Source organism: Suncus etruscus, chromosome 6, assembly GCF_024139225.1.
Source record: "Suncus etruscus isolate mSunEtr1 chromosome 6, mSunEtr1.pri.cur, whole genome shotgun sequence".
Lineage (NCBI taxonomy): Eukaryota > Metazoa > Chordata > Mammalia > Eulipotyphla > Soricidae > Suncus > Suncus etruscus.
Genome location: NC_064853.1, coordinates 18,235,762 through 18,255,900, shown reverse-complemented (window position 1 = coordinate 18,255,900; position 20,139 = coordinate 18,235,762). Strand labels below are relative to the sequence as shown.

At 35.0% G+C, this 20,139-nt stretch overlaps 1 protein-coding gene across 1 annotated transcript in view; it reads right to left on the bottom strand.

The window, feature by feature from the left end:
• The window catches only part of C6H1orf87 (chromosome 6 C1orf87 homolog), an 81,315-nt gene extending 67,033 nt beyond the window's left edge, over window positions 1-14,282 (bottom strand). Inside the window, exons 1-3 of the mRNA XM_049775247.1 lie at window positions 14,215-14,282; window positions 13,092-13,254; window positions 46-280 (exon numbers count right to left, since the gene is read on the bottom strand). Coding sequence (XP_049631204.1) covers window positions 46-280; window positions 13,092-13,198 — 342 coding nt within the window. The 5' untranslated portion in view covers window positions 13,199-13,254; window positions 14,215-14,282. The remainder of the gene's footprint in view (window positions 1-45; window positions 281-13,091; window positions 13,255-14,214) is intronic.
• Between the last annotated feature and the right edge of the window lie 5,857 nt (window positions 14,283-20,139).

Here is a 20,139-nt window from a genome sequence, read left to right as displayed (position 1 = left end):
ATTCCTCGTAAAGTGCCAAGAAAGGTTCTGGCATTTGTCACTCACTCTGTCATTTAGAAATCTTCTACCATGCCATTCTGTTGGCTGTCTCTGGATGTTCTCTGACTTCTGACTGCTCTCTAGGTGTTTGCTTTCTTTCTCCTTTTTTGGTTCATTATTGTTTTGGTGATCAGTAGGGTTTTCAGGAGCTGGAGGGGCTCTGTTCATTTGCATTGTATTACCAAGGATGGAGTTCTGGAGCACTGGTTTAGCTTCTGCCTTCAAGTTCACATTCTCTTTACTGTGAAGAAAGTTTTGCATCTTGTTACTCTCACGTTGTAAAAGGCTGCATAAAACACAGAAGGTGTTAGTCTGGTGTGTGAACAGAAGTAACTCCACATGGTGTTGTGAAGAAGAAAATGATGATTATTTATCTATGGATTATTTACCACAGAAAGGCCATGTTATTATCTTCCCAGGTTTCATCTTCTCTTCCCTCTCTCATACTCACAAACATAATCCCTCCATCTGTTCTGAAACCTCAAAGAAAGTAATGGCAGTCTCAAAAATGAACCCTAGAGGTTATCATGTATCTTACTAGTCTAACAGGTATTTTTAGGCTCTGCAGCTAGATAAGGAAGAAAGTGATGGCAGTTTGCCAACTCTGGCTTTGCTTTATCTATCCTCAATTACTATGAGGCAACTTTTTCTCTTAGAGCATTTTAAGTTTTATCTAGAGAAAGGAAAACAAAAATATGAGTGAATCAAAGAAAATTAAAAAATCAATTAAATTATTCAAATTTGTTTTATAATGAAACATGAGACAAAATAATTATTATATGTTATTCTAAAAATATTCTCTAAATATAATAAACTAAATAATAATGGGCACATTAACAAAAGATTAATATAGTAAGTGGTCTAAAAATGTGGGGGGAGGGTAGGGCCACAACCAGTGTTTTTCAGGTATTACTACAAGCTCTGCACTTGGGAATTACTCCTGGCAGGCTCAAAGAACCATATGGGTTGCCAGGAATTGAACCAGGGTTAGCCATGTGCAAGACAAATACCCTACCCGCTGTACTATCATTATAGTTCTGTAGGATTTTATACTCTTTAATCTAAAGTCAATAAAGAATGTGCAAAGGCAAAAATTTCAGAGAAAAAAAATCTTTAAAAAAGAACAATTATAAAACTAAATATTTGGTTTTAGTGAACTTGTTGAATATTTAATTCTATAGTAATTATAAATATATAGTCATAAGCATAATTATCAATTTTAATGACATTATAAAGTATCTAGCAAAACCAGCAAATAAAGTTTTCATTTTCTTAGCTATGTAAATTTCATACACATATTATGTATATAAATTATATACACATTATAATCCTTATGTGTCATAGTAGAAGCCATGTTTAGAAGGAAATATATGATAGTAAATAATAAGCAAAGTCTGATCAAATTATTAATTTTTTGAGATATTTTATAATCAGAATCATTATGCTTAAATAAAGATAAAATAATAAAACTCAACAATTCAAAAAAAATTAACAACTTATAAAATTACTTGTCTTGTATTATAATAGTTAGTTAATGTTTAATATTAGAACAGACAGTGAGGTGGGAGCCTGACAGCTAGGCTTGTTCCAGGAGATTGACCAAAAAAACCCAGTATATTCATGTCTTTTGTCTAGAAGATCTTATCTATCTTCTAGATACCATTATTAATGTACATACTCTGAAGAATACAATTAAAAGAATATCAGATTATTTTATTGTATAATAAACAATCTAGAATTTTTGTTTGTAAATATAAGCCATAGACAATGATTTAATGTGTATATATACATACATATGTGTCTCTATGTAATATATAAACTCTTAGTTGTTGTGTATGTAAATATTTTAGGGGATTATTATGTTACTGACCCTAGCCTGATTGGTGATTGTGCCCTACCCTAGGGTGTGACCTGGCATTCTGCCCCCACCCTAGGGTAGTACCTGATTCTGCTTCCACCATTGGGTGGTACCTGATTCTGGGGGAGAAAAGCAAGGGTCTGTGGAAGGCGAGAGGCTTTTTGGCAGGAACTGATGCTGAGGCTTTGAACTTCAGTCTTGTCCACCGAATAAAGCTAATATTTGCACAAGCCTGACTGTCTGCAAGCTGTTTACCCGCCGTTTCACCTCAGAACCTTAGACTAGACAGGGTGGCAGACGCGTGCTTCGAGCTGAAGGGGAGAAACCTCATCCTCCATCCCTCCATCAGTCAACCTCTCAGGGGCTGACTTGCAACACTTAGTCATAAGAAGAAAAGAAAGCCAAAGAGCTCTATTTAGCAATTATATTTAAGAGAAAATAAGAGATTTAGATAGAATTTCTAAGAGAAGTTCTGAATTCTTGGCAAAACTTAGGATTTTCCAGAGTTATGAAATAATCATAATACATTTTTATTTGGGAGTGGCATTTGGGGCTACATCTGGCAGTGCTCAGGGACTAGTTCTACCTGGTAGTTCTGGGGATACACAGTGAGTGTCAAAGATTGGGAAAGTTTAACCATATGCAAAGTTAGCATCATAAACCCTGTACTATCTTTCTAGTCATAAAATGAAGGCATAATGAACAGTGTTCCTTTCTTAAGTGAAAAACTTTTCTATGGATATAAGCCAAAAGAACTTGTCAAGATTGTGATAGATGGAGCTTTAATAAGGTAATAAAATTAGATGCTAACGAGTGTGTAGGGAAATAAGCAAGAAATATATAGACCTCTTGAAAAATGTATACATGTAAGAAGATGCAGATAATTGGGTTGCATGGCAGATTTTTTGATGGGACATTATTACTATGTGTAAACATGCTAACAATTTAAACAGTAACATATTAACATTATATTAATGTGTAATGCATGTTATATGTTATATATTTATATATCATATATTATATTTTAAATATTGTAATTTAAACAAATGCTAATAATTTAAACATGTTTAAAATGTGAGCTTTTTTTTTGCTGACTGTAATCAAAAGTTTTACTCCTTATTTTAGATGTTTTAAAGCCATAAAACTAATATGCCACTGAACCTCTGCTGGCTGAATTGAAGAACTCTGTGTTCTCTTATACATACTAATATTGTACACAAGTAACTCTGCTGCTAATTACTTTCCCAAACTTGTTATCCATGTCAACATTATTTTTATAAGCACCTTATTGTTCAATGATGCCATCCAATCACTGATACCTCTTTGCTCTTAAGCAGGGAAATGTTGTGTTAGTATTCCTAAAACAAGCCTAGGGGCCATATAAATAGTATAAGAATAAGGGTACTGGGGCTAGAGAGATGGCATGGAGGTAAGGTGTTTGCCTTGTATGCAGAAGGACGGTGGTTCAAATCCCGGCATCCCATATGGTCCCCTGAGCTTGCCAGGAGCGATTGCTGAGCATAGAGCCAGGAGTAGTCCCTGAGCCTGCTGGGTCTGACCCAAAAAACAAAAAATAAATAAATAAATAAATAAATAAATAAATAAATAAATAAATAAGAAAAGAATAAAGGTACTAATTTTGCACTGGCCAACCCCTGGTTCAATTCCCAACACCACATTTGATCACTGAACAATTCCAGGAGTGATATTTTTGCACAACGTCAGAATTAAGACTGGGGAACTACCCCAAAACAAAACAACAAAATCAAGCAAGCTTCCATTCCAGGTGATAGACACTGCTGCCTATCCCAACCATGCTGCCTATCCCAACTATCACTCCTTGATTACTCTAGTGAGTAGATTGCTTCTGATTTCAGTATTCATGACTGAGTTCTCTGTCTCTGATTTATCTTCTTTTCCTCTCATCTGTGTTATGAAATACTAAAGGTATAATAATTACCTGTAGTTTTGTAGTATGACCTCACACTTAGCACCATAAAACAACTTGTAAACTTTGAGTCACTTAAATGACAGTGGTGGATGTTCAAGTAAACTAGAGACTAGGGAAAGTGTCATTGATAAAATTAGGTGAATCTTCACAAAGTGAGATGGTGAGATAATAAAGAGTCACCTAAGAGTACTAAAACAAAAATTAAATTCAAGATCAGCTAGTCCAGGCTGATAATAGAGGATGGAAGCAGTTTGTTTACATGGCAGCAAGAGATCAATCAAGTTGCTGACGGGTTGAGTTTTCTCTTTAATATATACAGTATGACTTACCTATTGGGCACCAAGGAAATTACCCTGAAATTGAAAATTGGAAGTAAGATCAGAGAGTTTTGAAATATTTATGATGAAGTGTGGGAGAGAACATATCAATAAGAGAAGGAAAGTTGGCTGGGTAAAACTGTAAGATAGGTGCACGGCCAGATTTGATGCTTCATTCTGAACTGGTATATGCTAGTTTAGGATTTCCTAATCATTGTCATGTAGAAGCAAATAAGTAACATAGTAGGATCATCAGAACTAGGACTATGTCATAAATATGTAGTTAAGTGACCATAGAGAAAGATAGAAATATTGCAAGCAGCATGCATATTTTATTTTTTTTGCAATGAAAGAAGACATAGCATATGGTTCCTGACCCCAAAAATTAGTTTTGCTTGATTATTCCTCAAACACATAATTAATAATTAGAATAAACCTTCTATGTTACAAATTACTATGATATTTTCGGAGTTTAGAAGGAAACTCCAAGCATATTCTGAATATATTGGGACTATTTCTTTAGAACCTATTTTTGATGCATGGGTTTTTCATGTTGTGAAAATTAATAGTGATAGACTGATGACATGCACATTTTTGTAATATCTGTGTATGTAGTTATATAGTAAATGGGTATACATATCTATGCATTTTTAGAAAATGTTTAAAATTAGTATAAAATTACAAAAATAATATAAAGCATACTTAATCAGAATATAATTAAATGGTAAGTAAAATTTACAGAGAAACATAGCTATTTAAAATTAGAAAGAGAAAGAACAAAGGTTAGCAATGGCTGCAAATGAATTCATTCACCCTATAATCTAAATATATGAATTTAGCTAATCTTCAATGCATTGCTATAGGTGGGTGATCGTTTTGTGCCAGTGTGAGGAAGAGAACATTAAAACTCGAAAAGTTTGTGCAATGTTTCCAACACTCCTATGTTTCTTTTCAGTATTCAGATCAATTTTTCGATCCATTTCTACTTATTTGTGCTGATCTTACACCCAGCAGATAGTAAAGGACCTGTGAAAGTTTGGGATTGTATGATGAGCATAAAGGGGAACAGACATCAACCAAATTAGGGATTACAGAAAAGCAAACATGGTCTTTGGGTAGAGTTAATGTTTCTGATTGTAGCCAAAGGAGAGAAGTCATCTTTGTATTAATCACCTTCCAAAGCTTTTGTGGGCAGCCTGAGACAGAATTGCCTGGGAAATGTGTAATGTTATCTGTCTGCCTGTTATAACAATCACAGTAGCAGGAAAACCAAAAATAACCTGTCAAATCTGTTCAAATTAAAAGCTGTTACTTCAAGAAAGATGCATAGCATTTGAAAATCATCATGAGAATGACTCTCGTACTAAAGAGCTGCCTGTGACCATTGTTTGCACAAACAATTCATCAACAGCTGTTCACAAACTCCCACTCCTTTCTTCTAGTCTTGTGTGTGATCTACCTGCAATACTGAACACAGAAATTACCTTGTTTAAAAGGGGTGAGGGGAACACCATTACTCCTCTTTTGGAAATATGGCACAGAGAGCTTCTGCATATGTACTTCAACCTCAGCTGCTGCTCTCAAGGATACCATGAAGAGTTTGGTGTCATCCAGGAACTACAGCAATTAGGGAGGATTACTGTATTGCTGGGTGATAAATGAGTAGAGAAACTGTTCTATTGTTTCCTGCTTCACACTGGGCTTTTCCTGTAAACCAGCTGCTTAATGCCTTCCTGTAGTAGAGCTCAGAGTCTCAGGGTTAGAAAGAACCATTCCAAGGGCTTCAAGTAACATCCTTGGACCAAAGCATCTTAGTATCCCCCCCTCCAATGTAACTTCAGCTCACCAGATCTCACGTTTGATTTGATGGCACCCCTGCTGAGAACATCAAATCTCAAAATGGAAGACCCAGGGGATGCAGCTAAAAGGTCACCAGATGCCATTTTAAAGGCCTGCCAGCCTTGGCCAGGAATCAACACCACGGATCTCCAACTGTGTGCCATCTAACAGGCCCCTAGCCCTCTGGAGAAGGCAGCCCAGAGTGTGCCAACACACTGAATGGGGATCTAATTTCAGTAAATGAAAGCGTGTTCTTATGTGGAAGTAATAACAGATAATCAACACAACCAGACCTCTTCCTTTTTTTTTTTTTCCCGTCTTCAAACAACAACAAAATAAAAAAGTAAAGTGGGAAAGGGAGTGCAGTTTAAAATCTCACCAAACTCCATGGGGAAACTGAAATGTGAAACCCACAGCAAGTAGTATTTTGAAGTTTGAGGGTTTTCTTCTTTTTTCTATCTCAGAGATTCATATTGTTATCACCCTAATTTAATCTTCTACAAAAGGGTTACTTCTGGGTCTGCGCTCAGAAATTGCTCCCGGCTTGGGGGACCATATAGGACGCCAGGGGAATCAAATCGCGGTCCACCTAGGTTAGCACGTGCAAGGCAAAAGCCCTGCTGCTTGTGCCACTGCTCCGGCTCTCTGTTACTCTATTTTCATTGGGATTCCTATTTCCTTTGGATCCCCAAGTTTATTGATAAGCAAAATAAAATCCAATCATAGTTATGTAATAACAGTAATCGATAAAATGGGATTTAGATAGATAGTTAAACTTATTTATGCAGTTAGCTATTATTTACTTATAATAGTAACTACAAGTTACGGAAACTATCAATTTTAAAACCAGATTAATTAGTATTAAAATAAGCACTATGTTGAGTTAACCTCTTACTTGTATTCACAGGATCATGTAATTCTGGGGATCAGATTTAGGGCCTAAACTCAGCATCTGGTACATCCAAGGTATTTTGTTCTACAAGTTGAGCTATTTCTTAGTCCCATAGATGGCATGAATTTGAAAATTACAAAATTTTTCCAGGTTATATTGAAACTCAAATGGTCTTTGCTATTTCTTCTACCTGAATTTTCATTATGTTCTCCATTTTACTCACATTAATGATAAATCATATCTCAATTGCATCTTCATATTGCTACCAATGTTTCTAATTCACTGGTTATAATTAAGGCTTCCCTTGATCTCCTTTGGTTTGATTCACTTTTTAGAGTGGCTCACATATTTTAAGTAAATCTTATGATGTAACTGACTTGCAATAAAGACTTGCAATAAAGGCACATAACTCAAGAAATGTGTTGCTGATGTTGTTGTTGTTTTGTAACATACCCTGCACTAGACAGGGCTTTTTCCTGATCTGCTCTCAGAAATTTCTCCTGCAGCCTCAAGGGAGCAAATGGGATGCTGGGAATAGAACCCAGGTCAGCCAGGTGCCAGGCAAATACACTACTTGTTTGGGTCATCACTCCAGACCCAAGAGATTTTTTTTGACATGTTGTGAGCTAAGGGTGCCAAATCTATGTTCTCTGTGTAATGATCCCCTCACCTGGAACATAATTATATTCAATAACTCAGAATCCCCCCCATCACTATCTTTAGAGATATAAATGATTATTACTGAGGCTTCATCTCCTCTGAAATAGGTTGGGAAGTGAAGATAAACATTCCAAAGTTTACTCATGTTTTGTCTTTTTAGTGATAACTCTTTCTCTTGAAACTAAGGCTCAGGAGAAATAACATACTTAGGAAAAAAAATATATATATATCCATTTCCGAAGATTCCAAGGAATTTCTAATTCTTATATCAGGTGCTAGGTTCAGAGATAGAACTTAATATGCTCCTGAGATTCTTATAATTAATAAAATGATGAGTTGAAGCAACTCCATGCCAAGAACTGGAATAAAAAGGATATTTTTTCAGTTATTTAAAACAAGTAAAACCTAAGCATGTCTTTTATACAACCATTTAGTTGTATTAATTCATTTAAAAGATTATATGGAAGACTGATTTAGCATGTATCTCTATTGACACAACCTTGGTTTTAGCTCATTTCCCCGCAAAGGCTTCTTAGCATTCTTCTACCTTCATATTCATTCAAGTAATTTGTCCTGGTTCCTTCAACTATAAATGGAAAATATTGACTAAGATCAGGGTTACACACAAGTTCTCTCAACTTCCTTGTTCTCAATAACTTGAATTTATATCAATTGTTACATTAACTCTCTGTTGTTGTGGCACCTATCCTATTACTATTTAGTTTAGAATTCCCTTGTTTTCAGATGAATTCAAAGAGATTAGCAAATATATGTCTTTATCGTCCCCTACATTTGAACTGTAGTAATCTCACTAATACAGAGCATGAGACCAATTTGGCATGGTCTATGTTTAGTCAACATGAACACCTCCAAGTGACCATCACTGTTATGTTCTGTTTCCATAATTAAATATTTGGCCTGTAATTTTGCCAGTGGTTTCCTCTAGTGCTACAGTTCTGGGGTTTTACTACTTTTATCTCTTTTTATAAATGACAGTGTGTGTCTCTTGTCACTGGGCATATCATCTCAATGAGCTATAACTATTAGGAATCCAAGGCAACATTGGCAGACATTGACCACGGATATATCTGTCTCTGTACTTGCTTTTGAAGACATAACTGTACACTTTTAAAATATATAATTGTAATTGGAAGATAGAAACACATAAAGAATAATCAAAGAATATAATAATTCCTCAGAGTGCTATGGCTGCCATAGGTGTCTATGGGATCAGATGAGACAGAACTTGGAGTTGAAGCACATAATTAGATCTGCATAGGGGTGGTATATCTGGCTGTGCTCAGGATTTACTTCTGACTTTTCACTAAGGGATTACTTCTGAAGGGGTCAAGGGATCATCTAGAATACTAGGGAAACAAATCCAGGTTAGTCGTATGCAGATCAGGTGCCCTACCTGCTGTCCCATTGCTCCAGTCATTGAGTTTACATTTTATAAAATTAATTTTGGCAGCACATCAGAACTGAGCATCCTTATTTGCAATATGCAAAAGTCAGCTGAGATTTGACTAAAGCTGTAGATTTTGACTCAATGTGTTTGAAGAAGAGTCTGAAATTCTGTACTTCTAACCAGCTCCCAGGAGAGATTGATGCTGACAATCCACAGATGGCCCTTTGAACTAGAGGGCCGAATGAACTAGAGGCAAATAGACCAATCACAAAACTGGTGTGGGATTTAGGAGCAAAATGATGGTGGCAATAATTTCTTTTCTTTCAGAAAGAAATAGTTCTTGTGAAAAACAAACCAACTAGACATTGAATATTTTCTTTTTACTCATCATCAATAATTGCACAGGTTCAAGAAGGGAAGAGGAAAGGAGTTCAATTTAGATTTTATTTCTTCCTATCCTGGCTTGTTTTAAGTCCATCAAGGTGTCAGTCATCTCATTTCAGTGTAGTGTCCCCTAAAATCCATATGCTTAAGTACTAATAACCCTCAGAACTTTAGACAGTGCTCTTATTTGTAAATTGAATTATGATTGATATAATGAGTTAAGATCAGAACATGATAAGTGAGATGGATCATAAATCCAATTAAGTGGGTATCCTGTGAAAGGAAACATTTGGAAAGACACCTACAGTATGATTGTCATGTGAAGCATACATTCATGATACCACAAGTCAAGGAACCCAACGAAATGAGGAGAGAGAACTGCAGCAGATAGGTGTTTGCTGGACATTGTCAAATAGAGTATGATTGCATGAACACCTTGATTTCTCACTTCTGTTCTTAAGGAAGAGGGGGCATTGGTGGTGGTAATGTTGCACTGGTGAAGGGGGGGTGTTCTGTTTATAAATGAAACCCAACTACAATCATGCTTGTAATCAAGGTGCTTAAAATTTTATATAAAAATATAACAACTAATTTTGAAGTTTTATTTACATTTAGCAGTCCCAGCAAATGAATATTTTTATACTTACCTATTCAAGTCACTTCCTCATACTTCCTATAGGAAATCTGAGCAAATGTTGTTACAGAGGCAGATTTCTGCTTCTCTTTCCATTATTAATTAATGATTTTTCTTTTGAGTTAATTCTCCTTTTAGATACTGCTTCCTTCATTGGGGCACAGAGAACTTATATTTCAATAGAATTTTTATTCATAGGATCAAGAGATTCAATCCAAAATACCATCATCTTGAAGGTTTGCCTTGGGGACAAACTAGTACATGAAGGCCATGAATATTCATGGCCAATCTATTCTGATCATAATGCAAAAACTATTTTTTGCAGCCACACCCAACTGGAATTACTCCTAGCTCTATGTTCAGAAATCACTGTGTTCAGGTGTATGTGAGAATCATAGGCAGCTCTGGAATTGGTCTAGGGCTGGTCATATATAAGACAAGAGCCTTACCCTCTATATTATTTTTCTAGCCTCACAAAAAGAAAACTTTTTTAAAAATGTCTGCCTGTTTTTGTTTTGGGGCCATATATGATTATTAAGATTTATTTTTTACTTAAGATTTACTTCTGTCTTTTTATTTATGGATCACTCTTGCCAGGGTTCAGGGTACCATATTTGATGCCAAGATTGAAGCAGGGTAAGCCCTATGCAAGGCAAGCTCCCTACCTGTTGTATTACCTCTTGGCCCATGGAAATTGAGAATTATTAACTCATGAGCTACACAGTATTATTTTAATAAAGTATGTTATTTCTCTGTCACTGCAAAAAATAGCATCAAATCCATCCTTTGAAAACAGAAATAAATCAACCTTTACTATTATAAGAAACAGTGTTTCCTTAGTATCAGAGGAGAAATATAAGCATATGACTTATTTCAAAATTAATGTAGCTTATTTGATTGCACATTTATTTCTTGGATTTTTGGGGTAACTTTAGTTTATGAGTGTAAATGTTGATATAGTTTAATTTTCATACAATATCTATCACTAAATAATAATCCTTCACCACAATTCAAGTATATATTATCTACCCAACTTTTAAAGAGATGTATTAAATTCTGAATAAATCCTGAGCATAGCCAGGTGTGGCCCAATCCACCATGTCTCCTCACATCCACTTAAAATTAAGATTCCTTTAGACAAAGAAAATTGAAATGAAAGGGCTAAACAAACAACTGAAAGACATCAAATTCCTCAGTAATATTATTTTTCCAGAGAAGGGAATTATATAGGATACCAAATGATTCCATGAAAATATCTGGGACTTAACAGCAGACAAAGTATATATCATCACAATGTTTACCTTCCTTGTGTACAACATAAAGATAATTTAGCACCCTGGGAATAGAATAGTATCCAATAAGTATATCATTAAATTTTTATTTCTTATTAAACATCCTTTTTTTCATAAAAATCGAAGTATGCTTCAGTAACAAAAGCAGAACCATTTATTAGGTATTTTTGTTTTGTTTTGTTTTTTTTGGTGCCACATCCGGTGACACTCAGGGGTTGGTTACTCCTAGCTATGTGCTCAGAAATCGCTCCTGGATTGGGGACCATATGGGATGCCGGAGGATCGAACAGTAGTCCATCCTCGTCTAGTGTGGGCAAGGCAGATGGCTTATCCCTTGCACCACTGCTCCGGCCCCCATTTATAGGTTTGTTCAATACACTCATAAGCACTGTTTTGCCTAATTTTCCTCATATATCATCACTTGATAGGTATAATATCTGAAGCCAGAGATGATAATTTATTTGCCAATGTTAATATTCCAAAAAGATATAGAACCAGGATTAAACTCACAACTTTCAGCTCCTATAGGGATTCCAAATGCTGTTAAACTCATATTCTGTGCTGTGCAGACATTACTAATTGATTATAGAACACACTTTGTAATTTCCCTGAAATGACAACAATAAAGCCATTTTTCCTTCTAAATTTATGTTGCAAAATGGTGGCCCTGATGTCTCACTTTCAGGGGTTCTGATTCAGTAGGTTTGGAGTTGACCCTGAAATTTTTATAAGTGAAGACTCTCAAGTTGACCATGATGATAAATCTATTTTATATTTCCTGTGCCTTTTGCTTACTGAGGGAGACATTTCTTATTTGTATATTTAATTGATTTGTGATTTTCTAATTAAAGGAAAAAGTTAAATAATAAAAAGTGGGAAGAAAATTACAGAATGTCTACTAAATGAATGAAGTCTTAGTACCTTATCTTTTTCTTCTCTAAATCACTCACTCTCTGTAAGGAAGCACTAATCCTTAGGTAAAATATATAACAAATTTCAAAAATATATAAATATCTTCTCTCCACTGTGGCTTGGATGATCTTGGAAAGGAAATGAAATGGCTTAATTATGCTCCAAGAAATATTTGTTTAGAGACAGATAGACTTTGAACACAAGTAAATGATAAGTCTAAATCAATTCCGACATCAATTTCACTCCTTTCATTCATAAAAAATCATCTAAAAACTTTCTGTCAACCCTAAAAATTCCCTGCAATAAATTGCTAAATATGGTAGATCACAAACTTGAGAGAAGAGTAACAATGCTCCTTTAATAATTATAAATTATTATAAATTATAAATAATTATAAATTATAAATTAATTGTTATGTTTCCCATCAATTTGAAACATCAGTCTAAATCATGAAGGACTACTGAGCATTATAAAGAAATAATACCAGGAAAGCAGTATGCATTGAACTTTTTGACACTATTTTTTTTCTTTTTTTTTAATTTTTATTTAAACACCTTGATTACATACATGATTGTGTTTGGGTTTCAGTCATGCAAAGAACACCACCCATCACCAGTGCAACATTCCCATCACCAATGTCCCAAATCTCCCTCCTCCCCACCCGACCCTTGCCTGTACTCTAAACAGGCTCTCCATTTCCCTCATACATTCTCAATTATTAGGACAGTTCAAAATGTAGTTATTTCTCTAACTAAACTCATCTTTTGACACTATTTATACTATACATGTTAATGACTAAAATTTCAATGGATGACACTTTAAAAACTAAATTTCTAGATTAAAAAAATCACCCAAACTTGATTCTTATCCAAGTCTATCAAATCATTTTCAAACAGTAAACTTACATGCTTGGCTTTTCCACAAGGTATCGGTAATGTTTGCTTCCAATAATTTTCACCATGATCTCAGGCATTGTATCTGATGCATAGGAAGTTTTCCAAACTGAAGACATGATTCTTAACTCTTCAGAATTGGAAGGTAAGCAAGTCTCTTCCTCCTATCTCAGTACTAGGCAACTGCAAGAATCTTTTGTCAACATTAATAACAAAAAGTAAATGTTTTACTTCTATTATCATATTATCATATTTAACATGTGTAATGAAGGCATGAACAATACATTTCTAATTATTATTATTATTTTTACAATTGAGTACTGCAATTACCTAATTACTCAAATTCCATAACTAGTTATTAGTATACTTGGAAATCTCACCTAAGACGTCTGCAAAAAAAAAAAAAAAGATTTAGTGACTTTTTGGTGATTCTATGTTCCTGTGCTCTAAGAAGACACTTAAGATTTTTGTCCCAGGATTGTACTGGGACAGTTTCCTGCATTCAAGAAATTACAAGAATTCTAGTTCTGTTTGTGTGAATATGGGGCGACCTCGGTGAAATAGTGATCTAGAAAGAGCTCGATAGACAAATATCTACATCTAAGTATATAGAAAGAGGGTTTCTTCTGTTTCCCAACTGACTTGTGAATCTTAAATTAACATCGTGTACTTAGATAATCACCAGGTGTTAAAACAGATATGATACCAAGGAAAACAGAAGTGCTGCAAAACCACTCCAAGACTGAGCATTCCCTTTGCAGTTCCTCCCAAAGATCGAATGTTCTGTAGAAATAATTCTGATTCCACAACTAGTTTTACAGATTGGAAAATTAAAACTCAGAAGGCACGTGCTTTGAGAGCAAAGTCACAGAGTCTATAAAATATAAAAGTAAATCTGTGTGCAGCCCAGGATGCCAACCTCACTGTGTGATATTCGTACTAGGAGCAGTTCTGAGAAGGTAGCCCTGTCCTGCTGGACCTGCAATGCCAATGAAGTAGGCTGGAAATTCCAAATACTGGTAGTAGTTGTGGGCAGAGAGGCGACTGAGGGGCTTTGTGCACCCTCTCTGCACTGCAGCTATACTGGAACTCCGTTTTTTCTTTCCCTGCATATAGCCCAGAGGAGCTGCCTTACCGCAGAGGCGGTGTCCCCACACTTTCTCTGTAAGCGGGTGCGTGATTCTCCCAGGAACTCCACCACCGACCAGGCCTGGCAGCTCTAAGTGGGTGGGTGGGGGTGGAGAGTAGGAGGTTTGGGGAGGGGGAATCGTCGCCCAAGTCACTGGGCCAATCACGGGGCCCTACTCGCAGGCTGTGGCTGCTGTCTGCAGGTCGCTAAGGACGCAGAACATTGTCTCTAGGCGCGGACCAAGTTTCCCTGCACCTGCAGTTAGGTTAAGCTGCTAATAGTTGAAGAGCGGTGTTTGCATATCTGAATTCTTGGCTAACAATGAAAAAGGGGCTGTTTGCATGTCTGAATTCTTTGCACCTTCTTCCTGGAGCCCTGATTATCTTTCTGCAAGTCCATCTCACATCAGAGGATCCCTTGTTTTCTTTTTCATGTAATGAGTTGTACACATCCTTAGTACTCCTGTTTAAGGATTTAAACCCTGTTTCCTACACTGTAGGAAAACGATTGCTTCTTTTTTCTTTTTTCCTATCTTCCTTTCTTCCCTTATTCCTTCTCCCATTCCTTCCTCCCTCCCTTCCTTTCTTTTTTCCTTCCTTTTTCCACCCCTCCTCTCTTCCTTCCATTCTTCCTTCCTCCTTTTCCTTCTTCTTTCCTTCCTTCCTTCCTTCCTTCCTTCCTTCCTTCCTTCCTTCCTTCCTTCCTTCCTTCCTTCCTTCTTTCCTTCCTTCCTTCCTTCCTTCCTTCCTTTCTCTTTCTCTCTTTCTCTCTTTCCTCTTCTCTCTCTCTCTTTCTTTCTTTCTTTCTTTTTCTTTCTTCTTTCTTCTTTCTTCTTCTCTTCTTTCTTTCTTTCTTTCTTTCTTTCTTTCTTTCTTTCTTTCTTTCTTTCTTTCTCTTTCTTTTTCTTCTTCTTTCTTCTTTCTTTCTTCTTTCTTTCTCTTTCTTCTTTCTTCTCTCTTTCTTCTTTCTTCTCTTTCTTTCTTTCTTTCTTTCTTTCTTTTTTCTTTCTTTCTTTCTTTCTTTCTTTCTTTCTTTCTTTCTTTCTTTCTTTCTCTTTCTTTCTTTCTTTCTTTCTTTTTCTTTCTTTCTTTCTTTCTTCTTCCTTCCTTCTTTCTCTTTCTCTCTTTCTCTTTTCTCTTTTCTTTCTTCTTTCTTTCTTTCTTTCTTTCTTTTTTTCTTTCTTTCTTTCTTTCCTTCTTTCTTTCTTCTTCTTTCTCTTTCTTTCTTTCTTTCTTTCTTTCTTTCTTTCTTTCTTTCTTTCTTCCTTCCTTCCTTTCTTCCTTCCTCCTTCTTTCCTTCCTTCCTTCCTTCCTTCCTTCCTTTCCTTTCTTTCTTTCCTTCCTTTCTTCTTTTCTTCTTTCTTTCTTTTTCTTTCTTTCTTTCTTTCTTTCTTTCTTTTCTTCTTTCTTCTTTCTTTCTTTCTTTTCTCTTTCTTTCTTTCTTTCTTTCTTTTTCTTTCTTTTTTTTTTTTGGTTTTTGGGCCACACCCGTTTGATGCTCAGGGGTTACTCCTGGCTATGTGCTAGAGCTTGTAAGGCAGACACCTTATCTCTAGCGCCACCTTCCCGGCCTTTCTTTCTTTCTTTCTTTCTTCTTTCTTCTTTCTTTCTTTCTTTCTTCTTTCTTCTTTCTCTTTCTCTCTTTCTTCTTTCTCTTTCTTTCTTTCTTTCTTCTTTCTCTCTCTCTCTTCTCTTTCTTTCTTTCTTTCTTCTCTTTCTTTCTTTCTTTCTTCTTTCTTCTTTCTTTCTTCTTTCTTCTTCTTCTCTCTCTCTCTCTTCCTTCCTTCCTTCCTTCCTTCCTTCCTTCCTTCCTTCCTTCCTTCCTTCCTTCCTTCCTTCCTTCCTTCCTTCCTTCCTTCCTTCCTTCCTTCCTTCCTTCCTTCCTTCCTTCCTTCCTTCCTTCCTTCCTTCCTTCCTTCCTTCCTTCTTGCATTATAGTAAATAATAAGGCAAAACTAAGGCTAACTAGTAACCAAATTAAATAACAATTCATACAAATTTTGTGTGTCACCCACATGACCTACTGTATATTTGAACTAGTTATTTATAAATTAACATATTTTATACACAAACAAGAATGAGAACAATAAAGCTTGGAGTGTTGAGAGATTACCCATTATTTCACTAGGGCAATCGTCAAAAGTATTACTGAATAGTAAGCTATATTATCTCAAATTACAGGCACTTTTTGTTTGTTTGTTTTTGTGTTTCACTTCATACCCACCGGCTCTCAGGAGTTCCTCTTAGCTCTATATTTAGAAGTTACTCCTTGCAGGCACTTTTTACCTTAATTAATTCAGGGGCATCCATCAGCCCTAAAACTTGTTCATGTTCAAAGTCTTCTAAGTCTGAGCCTCTAGTCAGACTTCTAGTACTTCTCCTGAACTTGGTATATTACTTCGAACACAGGCTACTTAATCTTCCACGTATGCCAGAAGTGTATAAAGGTAACACACCTACATGTACAGCAGCCCTATCACCTCTTCCTCCTGCTATTTGCCATATAACTGGACTGTTATTGAAACACCTGCAGAAATCTCTGGAGTTTGCATCCTAGTGGACTCAAATGTTGTCATAGGTGATAGTATTAAGGGCCATAGCAGAAGAGTACTGAGGAAATATTTGACTCTTTCTTTCAATGACATTGTCCATTTCTACTAGTTTAGTGTTTCCGTGGCATAATTCCTATAAATTCCCTTCTTTAGTCAAAAAATTCAAGGGGCTCCCATCAAGCCATAGAACCTGTTCATGTTTCAAAGTCTTCTAAGCCTGGGTCTTAGAGTTAGGCTTCTACTACTCCTAAACTTGGTATATTCCTTCTAACACAGTCTACTGATTACTAGTAATCTCTCATTTATGCCACTGAACTTTTTAGTTCATTTTTAGTTCACTGTCTGCAATAACATTGCATTTCCTTACATATTGTTGCATTTGTTCTTGAAGTTAAATCTCAACTGGTATCCTAGCATATCTAGGAATCAGACTCTGAGTTGGAATTCTAGCTCTGCTTCTTCAGATTAATATTGGGCAAGTCATTTAACATCTTTATGCTTCAGTTTTTTTTTTTTTACTTCTATAGTCTCAGCAACTTTATGTGAGGAATTAATTCAGTTAAATAAGTAAGGCACAAAGAACAATGCATGACATCATCCTACAAACAATATAAATGTTTCTATCATTGCTACTGTCCTTATCTGTCAAAAAGCCAGGTCATATTCTAGAGCTAAAAATTCTTTTCCCATTCTCTGTGTAATTTGTGGCTTTTATCTAAAACTGTCTAGTTTTATCATTTTATCATTTGCATTGGATCCAATATTTTCTTATACTTATGGTAGACTACTAATAATACTTCTATATATCCATGCCCAAAATCCCCAAACCTATTAATTATTTATATGAACTTCTGTGAAAGAGATTTGCAGATATAATTAAGTTAAATATCTAAAGACAGGGAGATTATTGAGATGTTGCTGAATATAATCATAAGCTTTTTTAGAATAGGAGGCAAAAGGGAGATTTGATAGAAAAGAAGTCATAGATGGAACATTGGAATCAGGGGTTAGAGTGATTTGTTTGCTTTTTATTTGGGGTCACACCCAGCATCACTCAGGGGTTACTCCTGGCTCTGCACTCAGAAATCGCCCCTGGCAGTCACAGGGGACCATATGAGATGCTGGAATTCAAAACACCGGCCTTCTGCATGAAAGGCAAATGCCTTACCTCCATGCTATATCTCCAGCCCTGGTTAGAGTGATTTGTATAAATAATCATAAGAAAGAAATATAGGTGCTTAATATAGGATTTTCCTCAGGAATGTCTCATTTCCTTCAGATGGAATTAAGGCCTGCTGGGCCCTGTACTTTATAGGACAGGGATACTGATTTGGAGCATTTGGATTTCAAAATTGTAAGATAATATATTTGTGTGGTTTTAACTCACCAATATTGTGACAATGAATTAAAGCAGTCATAATTAATTATGTATACTTCAAAACAAACATTGCAGTGAAGGATCTACTTCTTGATAAAAATATGAATTACAGTATATATTTTTTCTGTTTCTATTAACTTCAGCATAGAGATATTGGCAAAAAAAGAGGTATTGTATTTCTTAGTGTTAACTAATCCTGAGCTAGGTATTTAGGCTACTGATAGTTAGCTATGTAAGTGCTCTTTTAATGTAGATATGTTTTTCATAAGAATATATCATAACCCTTATTTCAGTAGAATAGGTAGAAGACACCTAATACCAGTTTGCAAAAATGACAATGGTGCCTATATAAAAATGAAGAATAGAGGGTATAGATCCAGGTATACATGAAATTAGGTTATAGAATTCTCAAAGATCTGAGTTCTATGATTTATTTTTAAAAAAGACATACAGAAAAAATTAAAGACAGATATATAAAAAAAATAGAATAGATTCTTAAGATTTTATTCCTAAAGTCCTGATTTTACTGAGACACTAACATTTCTAGTTGCAAAAAGTTATGAATGGGAGAAATTAATTCATTTAATTTCACCATAAATTTTGTCGCTAATCTGTAATACATGGTATATTACTTTTGATCAAATGAGATATTTTACTAATAACTATCATTTGAACTAAGAGCTACTTAAAGATTTTCTAAATGATAATGTATAACATCATGACATTAGAGAGAGGCATTCCATTGTATTGTTTTCAGTTAATTTGGATATATGGAGATAATTTTTTTCAAATCCAAGGATAACTCTTCTTTGTCATTGCATATTCAGTGACTAAGAAAGCAATTTAGTTTTTTCTCTTTATGGTGGAAACAAATAATAATTACCCTAAAATTTAATATCAGAATTGGAGGACACATTCTAGAGTTACCAATATATAATTGTCTTATTATATATATTGTCTTATGTAAGGCAATATATATGATATAATTCCAATAAATTTTACTCTGTGTAATCATCATAATAAGTAACATGTAGTGAATATTTATTATGTGCCAGACATAACATTAATGACTTTTATTTAATATCCTATTTAATCTAAACACCAAGGATATAAGGATAATTCATATATCTATTTTAGAGATGGAAAATCCAGAGGCTCATTAGAATTAAAAAATGTTTAAAAATATTTCAAAAAAAATAAAAATACAACAACATGGGTTATGACACTGAGTTAAGACATTATTAGAAAGGATCTAAAACAAATGCAAGCCTGGGATGTTTGTCACCATATATGTTGGACTTTCCAGCTACTAATATATATTCTGTGGATGGTAGCCTTTGTGATTGCTATTATTATTATTATAACCATTATAATTGCTATGAATGTGTTCAGTGTAATTGTTTTAAGACTCTGAATCCCTTAAATAATGTAGATCGTATGATAGTATTCTTAAAAAGCATTAGCCTTTTCTTATCTGAGATTTTCTATTTCTCATTCTCCTTTATAAAATGACATAGCCAGGAAACTTCTCTCTAGTGGTTTATATTAAACAAGGCAAAACAAAATGCTATGCAATAAATGTCTCCATAAGATTAAATACTGTGGTTAAAACTGCCTTTCTCAAATTCAACAGCTTTATATTATGAGTCACTAGAGAAAGATTCTAGAGAAACAGCTCCCGCCAATACAGTCAGTTCTCTCTTGTCCCCAAAGAATGATGAATAGCTGTAATAAGGGGATCACAGGATGCCCTCTCCTAAAGCTTCATGATTTTACATTTAATGTCAAACAGAGTAAGGAAGAGTAAAAACAAATTGTCTCCAATACTTTGCTTTTTGTCGATTCAATTCAAAGGAAAAACATGCACTAGTCTTTAGAACAGATTTAACATAGATCTGTAAAGATGATAATTTTTGGAGTGGAATCCTTGATCCAGAAGAGGAGATAAACAAAATAGTTAATTTCAGAGAAACTGTAAAGAATTTGGGAGTATTATTCTACT